The following is a 10,549-nucleotide window of genomic DNA, read 5'->3' as shown; positions in this document are numbered from 1 at the left end:
TACTAAATGGATGGCCCCTAAAGGGGCCTCGCTCGTGGTGGTACTGTAATGGGTAGGTGGGCGAGAGCGGTATTGGAACAGGTAGCGTGCGGCGCTACGAACCCGGCGAGTTCGATTCTCACTCACGGCCAACACCAGGGACGATGTCCCCTTATCACGCATGGCTCAGATTCTCCGAGGCACTGCCCTCTAGCTGCCGATTGGCTACTGCGAATTTTGCAGATGGGGCTTCCATCCACACTGTGTGGCAAATTATGCCACAAAAAGTGCTTCACACAGTTGACAGAATCACTTTTGCAGAAGTATGGAGAGAAACTTCACGTGCACACGGCTTGTCATTTTATGGCATTTTCCTCTGTTCCCTGTGGATTTTACACACGATGTTTTCCTGAAGAAGTTCGTTAGCTAAGTACATCACTGTGTGTTTCTTCTTGCTGCGATTTTGAAATGTGCAGCGTGCAATTGCGTTCACAAACGTACGTTGTTTAAAAATACATACATTTATTTTGATACGTGTGCATTATTTAAACAGGCTCCTTGGATACTTATTGCGAGGACGTGCGCCCGCCAGATGCCAAGCGTCACAGTTCAGCGGGTTCAAGCGTGCAATTTTCCTAAGTGTGTCCGGCGAATTTTCTCAATCAAAGAAATACGCTTGCTGGAACAAGTCTAGTTGCGCCGTGTAAACGGGCGAGTAGTCGTAGATTAAATGCCTCTCCTCCTCCTCCTGGCTGGAGAATCGGTGGGCGCTCTTCGTAGCTGAAACAGAATAAGCGACAGAATAAATTCGTAGAACACAACTTGTCCCGGGCGTTCTCCACATTCATTCAACCTTATTGTACATGGACGGATTCAACCTTCAAAAGCAACAGTTATCAACGTTTCATCGATCGAGGTTCAAAAACAAATGTGTAAAAATAAAAAGTTGGCCAAACATTTTGTGGGGCTGCAATTTTTTAAGCCAAAATGCGAAGAAATGTTGGTTGAAGATGTTTGTTTTTTTGTTATCAGTGTAGACTCGGCTATACTGTGCCAAATTTCAGCTTTCTCGTCCCTCACAGAACATCGTTATAATTTACATCAGTCGGTTATGATCATCGTTATGCGTTAGTTTGTCTACAGCCAATGTGTATGCAATGTGACATTAGCTTCGCCCCTTTTTGTCCAAGGGCCATAGTGGAATTTGGTCCCACCTTACGTGGCAAAACATTAGTGACAACGATTTATTAAATTGGACCAAATTAAACCGAATTTTGTGATAACCTACTTATATTTATTGCTCGCATAATTCACCGTTATTGGCCATATAAAGAAATTGCGTTTTGGCAATTCACCCGGCACCAGCGAGTGAAACATCTGCTCAAAGTGAAACGCCTTTCCCCTCTGTCCCCGTGTGGTGGTTCACCCTCGCTGACGAGGAAAGCGGCCATGTGGAAGGCAGCTCTGATGGCCCCGTCACTGTGAACCAGAGCTCGCCGGTTGGCCCACTCGTACGGGTTCATCTCCGGGTGCCATTGCAGAGCGTAGACAGGATAGTGGTAGGCTTGTGGGAGAGACACAAGAAGTCATTGCAAGGCCTATTATGAAGTGGACGGGTGACGTTGTGGTCAGAGCGCTGAGCAGACTACTTCACCAATTCCCGTTTCGAGACGTCTGCAAGTTGCAGGGTGGGTCCTGTTCACCACTGAATATCGGAATTCGCAAGCAGTTCAGCATTAATTTTATTTAGAGAGGCATAGCGCCGTTGATTTTAAAGACATTGTATTCACCGCAGAGAACTGTCGCGACACGAGCGTACTCAATGATAGCTAGCACCAAACTGTGCCACTCTCCCTCCTGCAAAGGCCCTGTGGGTGTCTCGGTACCGATATAGTTATTTTAGTTGAGTTTTTCTTCCGGTTCCTTTCCGATGACGTACATGTATGTGGGAAAGGGTTAATAGGGGATGGAGTAGTGGTACTGTGGTTATCGCACCGCGTTACGAACCTGATGACGCAAGTGTAATTCCCGGCTACAGGATAGTACCAGTGGTGATTTCAGAACCAGTTCCTGAACTATCTCCTGCTTCACCAACGCCCCACTGACCAATATGGTGTGGGCGGGCCTTCGTCCACTGGTGGATTGAGAGTGGTTGGAATTTATCATTGTTTTTCGTTTTAAATGCTCAATAATGTTGAAAATATAAAGTGTCACACACCATGGGACGTTAATTACTTGGTTCAGGAATAATGGGAATGTTATACTGTATTTGTACATGTTCAGAAAAAGCCTCAAAGCGAATCATACATATTTGCTGACCCTGCCCTATAAGTGAAATCAATAAGCTTCCAAGCCATATTTTTTGGGGGCCCAAATTGTAGTTTGTAGATGTGTATCGCTCGATCCATAATCTAGACTATGAGTGCCAAATGTCATCTTTCTAGTCCATATAGATCATTATCCTTTACATCAGTCAATCTCAATTGTCTTTATGTATAACATACGTTTTTAACGGTGCAGTAAAGATTCAAATCAAGTGCTTTTGTATTGTTTTTGTTTACAAACCGAATTGTGTTTTCCACTTTTGCTCTAATTATTCAACCTCAGGTCACCCCTGGAAAAAAAATATTCTTCAATGGACTCTCACACCATTATAAATAAATACCCTCTATGCATCTGCAATCGTCATTCAAACAAGCGCGGTGCTGCGTTGAAGCCCAGGCAGGTCGCGGTGGATTGCGACAATGTGAGTGAGTCTTTACCTTCCATCGTAGAGATAAACTCCACCCCACTGGAGTCGGTGTTTGTCGTCAAAACGCGATAGAATTTTCTCAGCTTGTCGTTTGCTGAAAAGTTCTATTAAAATACAATAAACGTGATAAACATGAATTGGAAGGCTGCTCTAAATGCACCAAGGCTGCAGTGGATGTGTATTTTTAAATGGACACTTTATGTCCGTTTCTGACTTAACACACTGACAGTGAAAAACATATCGCAATTGTACCCATACTGCAGTGGTCATAAAAACCAAAAGGCGCAAAATAAATGCGTGCCTTCCTGCTCAAAGCACATTGGTAGGCTATGATCGTGTACACATCTTCGCGGGAAAATTGATCCTCATGGCGGTACCCTGGGGTACCAAATAATACAAAATGGCCAAGGCAATTAAATATTTTATTTCTGGGACATAATTTTTCCCAGGGGTGTACTTAACTCCGCGACTGGGGTACCAATCAATCCGAAATCAGTGCTACTCCGCGATGTCGAAACGCAGCGAGGACGATTGCGCTGAAACCCTGAACGCTCGTACGCACCGTGGTGGTGCATCGCGTACAGCTCGTCGAGATGAGTCGATTGCCGCCATCAACAGACTAAAAATGACTGCTTCACGGACATTACGCGAGAGCCGGGTTCAATTGTAGATCAAAGCTGAGTCAACTCACCTTGAGGGAGAGGCTCCAGCTGTGCAGGTTGCTAGTGATTGGCTCAGAAGCCAAGGTGTCTAGAATGTCTTTGGGGAAGTTCTGGAAAAGCTTGCTCTGTCTGGATTCTGTACATTGCAGGGAGATGTGATGACAAGTGCGGTGTTAATCCAGCGATAAATTATGCCTGCGGTCATGCGGTGCAACGTAGCGTACATAATCATCAACATTCCACAGAACTCTAAATTATTATTTAGGTCCTTTCCAGAAGGCCCTTCATTGAGGCGCTTGGATGATATTCCGTTTAAAGGAGTAGATTGCATGTGGGAGGAAACCGGAGCACACGGAGAAAAAACCCGCAAAGTGGTGGATGACAACATTGTAAAAGGTCATGAACTACTTGCTAGACTGCCACATTCTGGCCAACTCAAAACCCCGCAGGGTTGGGAGTTGAACAAAATTGCATAATCCAACATCATTTGTATCCAAAGTTCCGGAATACTGGTGCATTCTGCTCGCTGTCATAGCTATACACTCTGAACGTCGTACCTCTGGTGAAGTTGAGGGGCAGCGCAATGTCCTTGGTGTGCGTGAGTGTGAGGAGGTTTTCTCCGCTGGTGAGGAAGGACAGCTCCTCCAAGCCCAAGCACACACCCCACACTGGGAAATAGTCACCGCGCTCGTTCGCCTGCCAGAGAAACAGCGGTGGCCCGCAGTCAAAAAAACATGCACTTGAGGACAATTATAGCGAATATGGGGTGGAGCAAGTTAGCACACTGCTCTCTGGCTCTTGTGACTTGAGTATGTGTGGTATGGTATGTATGTAGAACTTCTTTCGCACCGTACGTAGCCAACAGTTTTAATCGGAAGTGCGGGGGAAGGACAACAAACTAAACACAAAAATCAGTTCTGAAGAAATTAGTTCTAATATCAGAAGGAAGATCGTTCCAGACGGCTGCAGAAGCGCATCTGGCCGTCTTCGTTTTGAAGGTTAGTCAAAAGCCGCTGCGAGGATTTTTAGTTAGCAGCCATAGCTGACATAAGTGGCAAGTGATATCTCAACTATTGCTGGGCACCTTCACCAATATTCGCTGACTAGCGTGGTGAAGCATGATTAAACGACCCCCATATCCGACATCGATGAATGATAGGTTAATTTGGCATCACAGATGGTAAGGAGATGAAACTAGCTTTCAATCGGTGAATATGGCCAGCTGTGATATTGGTAACCAAGGAAAGTTAAAAGCTAAACACACATCAGGGGCATTGTGTTTTTTCATATAAGCGGGCTTGGGAAGGCCACCGCTTAAAGAGATGACGATTGATGGATGAGATCAGTGATGGAACGGATGCTAAAGGAAAGATCACGACCTAGAAGACAACCATCGTCCTGATGAAAGTGATGAGATGAGGTTATGAATGGGATACATTGTGGCATCGTGGGCTGACAGAGTGGGGAGGTCTTCATCCAACAGTGCATAGAGCATGGTTACTGATGATGATGATGATAAATCAGACCAAGATTTATTTCGCTTAACATGCATGACTTTCCAAACTCCAGATTTGTGGCTCCTAATTATCCACATTTTTGTTTCGTAATCCTCTTCATAAACGGTACCTTAATCATACCTTACAACATGTACTCTCCATTGGCAAATAACTAGAACATACAGTACTGTAGTTACATACTGCAGACGAAGATATCCCTGGCGGAAGTATTTTCCTACTCATTATCTCCGACTCCGTATACAACCTGCAGCGCGAGGTCAAACAGAAGCTTGGAGGCTTTGGCGTAAGCCGACTCCTCAATGTCCACATCTCCTCCGGGAAACACAACTCTACAGACGATGTGGGGAACACGGGTACAAGGTCAAAGTTCAACTCAGCTCCATTTTTTTTAAGTCAATGGGATGTCCATTCTTCCACGAGCACATCCCAACCGATCGGGCGCGAGAGCCCTCACGGTGCGGCTGGTTTTCCACTGGCTATTTCGAGACAGAACCAAAACGTGATACACTGGCCTCACAACACCTCTCAAATCTGGTCCAGGGCCAAACAGGGCCAGGGGTGGGGCTAATGACCAATTTATTGTGTGTGACGTCAGTCAAGTGCATCGCGAAGACGCAGACACCGACCGCATCATCTATATGCGGCCTCCGGCTCATTCTTCGCGTGTGACGTCAGTGACACGGGTCTGCTTCTGCAGTGGAAAACAAAACTGGCACCTCCTGTGCCGCGCGGGGCTGGCTCGGCACAGTCCCAGTGGGACACGGTTGTACAGTGGAAGAGTGGCACAGTATAAGCGACCACTGTGCTGAGTGCGATACAGGTCACTGGTGAGCGACCTGTGACTATGACTCACCCATTTAATGAGTTAAAGAGGTCCGTGTATTCACTCTCGGTCAAATTCACCCTGCGCACAAACAAAAAAGATGGAACGGAGCACGATGCATTGACTTCACGGCAAGCTGATGGTGCGTGATTTAGTGAACTGAGTAATGGGTGATCCATATATATGATTAATTGATGGAGGGAATTACGGGGTCTGCGTCGGCAGCCGTGTGCACGTGCGGCTCCACATCACCACTGCAAAGCGCCATCTCCAATTGCAATCCCGTTAACATGGTCGCCCTCTTGATTCTCAGAAGGACAATTACCCAAAAACGCTGCACTCCTGTATATGTATTATCAATAATAATAATGTACACGCACAAACTTGATATCATTCCACTACTGGATAAGAGCCCACCCCATGGCCGGGTGAGTCATCGGGATTAATGCGCCAGACTTTACCACGCTAACCACTGACAGGTTGGTGAAGGCATGGAGTGTAGTTCAGTGCCACAATGGATTTTTCTGTATTGACCTCTGCTGACCGCGTGACCCCTTGCGGCACAAGCCCAATCGTCAGCCGTGGTCAATCCACTGCTGGAGGAAGGCCTCCCTAAGCGGGCCGCTACCTCTCACGATCCAGAGATGCAATAATACTGGTAGGAACCTCCTGGTTACACCAGCCCACAGGGGATTATTGTGTTCGTCGTGCAGGGAGGAGCTGGGTGGGGAGGGTGGGGCTGGGTGGGGGGTGGGAGGGGTGGGGCTGGGTGAGGAAGGCTGGTCCCCCGTGGTGCCCTTATAAAACTCAACGTTTAACCTACTCACGCCGGCTTGTGCCCGCCCTCACGGTCGGGCATATTTGCGGAATACACCACGCCGCCGTTGACCCTGGCCATTGACCGAGCAACCCGACGTTCCTACCGGCTCCCTCCGCAGGAATGTGTTTATCCACACGTGGCACTTGGCCCGATGTCAATCGCTCCACTCCTCGGTGGGGATGATACTGCCCCCCCCCCCCCCCCGCTATGCTGGACGCTTTACACCTGGACCTCGCGCAGGTAGTGAGCTGGGCTAGGAACGTCACCTGATGGGAACAACTCGGGCGCCTCCGGCTTCCACGAACTTGACGTATGACGCGGCGATGTAGGTCCGTCCCAGCTCGCGCAAGTCGCCCACGGTCTCCTGGCTCAGAACCCCTGCAGGAACCGAGGGGGGGGGCGGGGGAATTCGGGGGGGGGGTCCTAAATGTTAAGGCCACTTCGATCTCACTGCATAGAAGAGTAGCTCGAGGCAGCGGTGGACTGATCGCGGATTAATTATAATAATGATGATGTTGTTGTTGTGCATTGCAGATGCTGTGTAGGTTAGGAGCAGTCCTGGACAGGTCTTGCACCTCAACTTGAAACGGGGCATGGAGGCAGGAGAGTGCGTGGAGGGGAGTAGAGTGAGATGAGAGGGGAGAGACAGGAGAGTGCGTGGAGGGGAGTAGAGTGAGATGAGAGGGAGATTCAGGAGAGTGCGTGGAGGGGAGTAGAGTGAGATGAGAGGGGAGAGGTAGAAGAGTGCGTGGAGGGGAGTAGAGTGAGATGAGAGGGGAGAGGTAGGAGAGTGCGTGGAGGGGAGTAGAGTGAGATGAGAGGGGAGAGGTAGGAGAGTGCGTGGAGGCGAGTAGAGTGAGATGAGAGGGGAGAGGTAGGAGAGTGCGTGGAGGGGAGTAGAGTGAGATGAGTGGGGAAAGGTGGGAGAGTGCGTGGGGGGGAGTAGAGTGAGATGAGAGGGGAGAGGCAGGAGAGTGCGTGGAGGGGAGTAGAGTGAGATGAGCGGGGAGAGGTAGGAGAGTGCGTGGAGGGGAGTAGAGTGAGATGAGAGGGGAGAGGTGGGAGAGTGCGTGGGGGGAGTAGAGTGAGATGAGAGGGGAGAGATAGGAGAGTGCGTGGAGGGGAGTAGAGTGAGATGAGAGGGGAGAGGTGGGAGAGTGCGTGGAGGGGAGTAGAGTGAGATGAGAGGGAAGAGGTAGGAGAGTGCGTGGAGGGAAGTAGAGTGAGATGAGAGGGAGAGGCAGGAGAGTGCGTGGAGGGGAGTAGAGTGAGATGAGAGGGGAGAGGTAGGAGAGTGCGTGGAGGGGAGTAGAGTGAGATGAGACGAGAGTGATAGAAGAGTGCGTGGAGGGGAGTAGAGTGAGATGAGAGGGAGAGGCAGGAGAGTGCGTGGAGGGGAGTAGAGTGAGATGAGAGGGGAGAGGCAGGAGAGTGCGTGGAGGGGAGTAGAGTGAGATGAGAGGGGAGAGGTAGGAGAGTGCGTGGAGGGGAGTAGAGTGAGATGAGAGGGGAGAGGTAGGAGAGTGCGTGGAGGGGAGTAGAGTGAGATTAGAGGGGAGAGGCAGGAGAGTGCGTGGAGGGGAGTAGAGTGAGATGAGAGGGGAGAGGAAGGAGAGTGCGTGGAGGGGAGTAGAGTGAGATGAGAGGGGAGAGGCAGGAGAGTGCGTGGAGGGGAGTAGAGTGAAATGAGAGGGGAGAGGTGGGAGAGTGCGTGGATGGGAGTAGAGTGAGATGAGAGGGGAGAGGTAGGAGAGTGCGTGGAGGGGAGTAGAGTGAGATGAGAGGGGAGAGGTAGGAGAGTGTGTGGAGGGGAGTAGAGTGAGATGAGAGGGGAGAGGCAGGAGAGTGCGTGGAGGGGAGTAGAGTGAGATGAGAGGGGAGAGGTAGGAGAGTGCGTGGAGGGGAGTAGAGTGAGATGAGAGGGGAGAGGTAGGAGAGTGCGTGGAGTGGAGTAGAGTGAGATGAGAGGGGAGAGGCAGGAGAGTGCGTGGAGGGGAGTAGAGTGAGATGAGAGGGGAGAGGAAGGAGAGTGCATGGAGGGGAGTAGAGTGAGGTGAGAGGGGAGAGGTAGGAGAGTGCGTGGAGTGAAGTGGAGTAAAGTGAGATGACAGGGGAGAGGTAGGAGAGTGCATGGAGGGGAGTAGAGTGAGATGAGAGGGGAGAGGCAGGAGAGTGCGTGGAGTGAAGTGGAGTAAAGTGAGATGACAGGGGAGAGGTAGGAGAGTGCATGGAGGGGAGTAGAGTGAGATGAGAGGGGAGAGGCAGGAGAGTGCGTGGAGGGGAGTAGAGTGAGATGAGAGGGGAGAGGTAGGAGAGTGCGTGGAGGGGAGTAGAGTGAGATGAGTGGGGAGAGGTAGGAGAGTGCGTGGAGGGGAGTAGAGTGAGATGAGAGGGGAGAGGTAGGAGAGTGCGTGGAGGGGAGTAGAGTGAAATGAGTGGGAAGAGGCAGGAGAGTGCGTGGAGGGGAGTAGAGTGAGATGAGAGGGGAGAGGTAGGAGAGTGCGTGGAGGGGAGTAGAGTGAGATGAGTGGGGAGAGGCAGGAGAGTGCGTGGAGGGGAGTAGAGTGAGATGAGAGGGGAGAGGCAGGAGAGTGCGTGGAGGGGAGTAGAGTGAGATGAGAGGGGAGAGGAAGGAGAGTGCATGGAAGGGAGTAGAGTGAAATGAGAGGGGAGAGGTGGGAGAGTGCGTGGAGGGGAGTAGAGTGAGATGAGTGGGAAGAGGCAGGAGAGTGCGTGGAGGGGAGTAGAGTGAGATGACAGGGGAGAGGTGGGAGAGTGCGTGGAGGGGAGTAGAGTGAGATGACAGGGGAGAGGTAGGAGAGTGCGTGGAGTGAAGTGGAGTAAAGTGAGATGACAGGGGAGAGGTAGGAGAGTGCATGGAGGGGAGTAGAGTGAGATGAGAGGGGAGAGGCAGGAGAGTGCGTGGAGGGGAGTAGAGTGAGATGAGAGGGGAGAGGTAGGAGAGTGCGTGGAGGGGAGTAGAGTGAGATGAGTGGGGAGAGGTAGGAGAGTGCGTGGAGGGGAGTAGAGTGAGATGAGAGGGGAGAGGTAGGAGAGTGCGTGGAGGGGAGTAGAGTGAGATGAGTGGGAAGAGGCAGGAGAGTGCGTGGAGGGGAGTAGAGTGAGATGAGAGGGGAGAGGAAGGAGAGTGCGTGGAGGGGAGTAGAGTGAGATGAGAGGGGAGAGGTAGGAGAGTGCGTGGAGGGGAGTAGAGTGAGATGAGTGGGGAGAGGCAGGAGAGTGCGTGGAGGGGAGTAGAGTGAGATGAGAGGGGAGAGGCAGGAGAGTGCGTGGAGGGGAGTAGAGTGAGATGAGAGGGGAGAGGAAGGAGAGTGCGTAGAAGGGAGTAGAGTGAGATGAGAGAGGAGAGGTAGGAGAGTGCGTGGAGGGGAGGAGAGTGAGATGAGAGAGGAGAGTGCGTGGAGGGGAGTAGAGTGAGATGAGAGAGGAGAGGAGGGAGGAGGGAGTAGCCCTCTCACCGATGATAGGCCTGTGGTTTGTAATCTTCACCGGGGCTTGACAGCTGCGCGAAGCAAAGCAACAGCAAAGCCAAAGAGGGAACCAGAGCCGAGACGGCACCGAAACCGCCATCTGACACAACTCGCAGACACTTGCCCTATGAAATGTGTTTAGCTACAGTGAGACACAGCCACAACGACCACTGTAGTGAGCTGGCTTCAATGCCGACAGTCCTGTAGACTGCTCTTCCGTCTGGCGCTAAAACCCGGACACAAAGTCGAGGCTTTTCCAGCTGCGAGGTTTCGTTTTTTTTAAGCTGACGGGTGAGTGTAGCGACCTCTAGTGGCTGCTGCTGCTGTTGCCGCTCTACTCCTGCGGTCATGGGAAAGAATTACAACTTGGGCTGAACGGTTTGGGGATAATATCTAATTGCGATTTTTCTGACAGATATTGCGATAGCGATTTGATTTGCGATAAAAAATGTAAAGTCAAGCTTCAGTTCAATATTCACTTGGTAATAGATTTAAAACATGTGAT

At 50.7% G+C, this 10,549-nt stretch overlaps 1 protein-coding gene across 1 annotated transcript; it reads right to left on the bottom strand.

The window, feature by feature from the left end:
• Window positions 1-324: 324 nt before the first annotated feature.
• On the bottom strand, window positions 325-10,310 carry LOC133343485 (gamma-glutamyl hydrolase-like). The gene is made up of 9 exons (XM_061553139.1): window positions 10,033-10,310; window positions 6,820-6,931; window positions 5,764-5,814; window positions 5,155-5,239; window positions 3,951-4,089; window positions 3,423-3,529; window positions 2,742-2,835; window positions 1,406-1,543; window positions 325-759 (listed from the first exon to the last, which is right to left on the bottom strand). Exons 1-9 carry the CDS (start codon window positions 10,142-10,144, stop codon window positions 638-640), a joined length of 960 nt encoding a protein of 319 aa, XP_061409123.1. The 5' UTR covers window positions 10,145-10,310; the 3' UTR covers window positions 325-637.
• Between the last annotated feature and the right edge of the window lie 239 nt (window positions 10,311-10,549).

This window comes from Lethenteron reissneri, chromosome 17 (genome assembly GCF_015708825.2).
Source record: "Lethenteron reissneri isolate LAM-NWPU_2019-01 chromosome 17, ASM1570882v1, whole genome shotgun sequence".
NCBI lineage: Eukaryota > Metazoa > Chordata > Hyperoartia > Petromyzontiformes > Petromyzontidae > Lethenteron > Lethenteron reissneri.
This window is presented reverse-complemented; position numbering and strand designations above follow the sequence as displayed.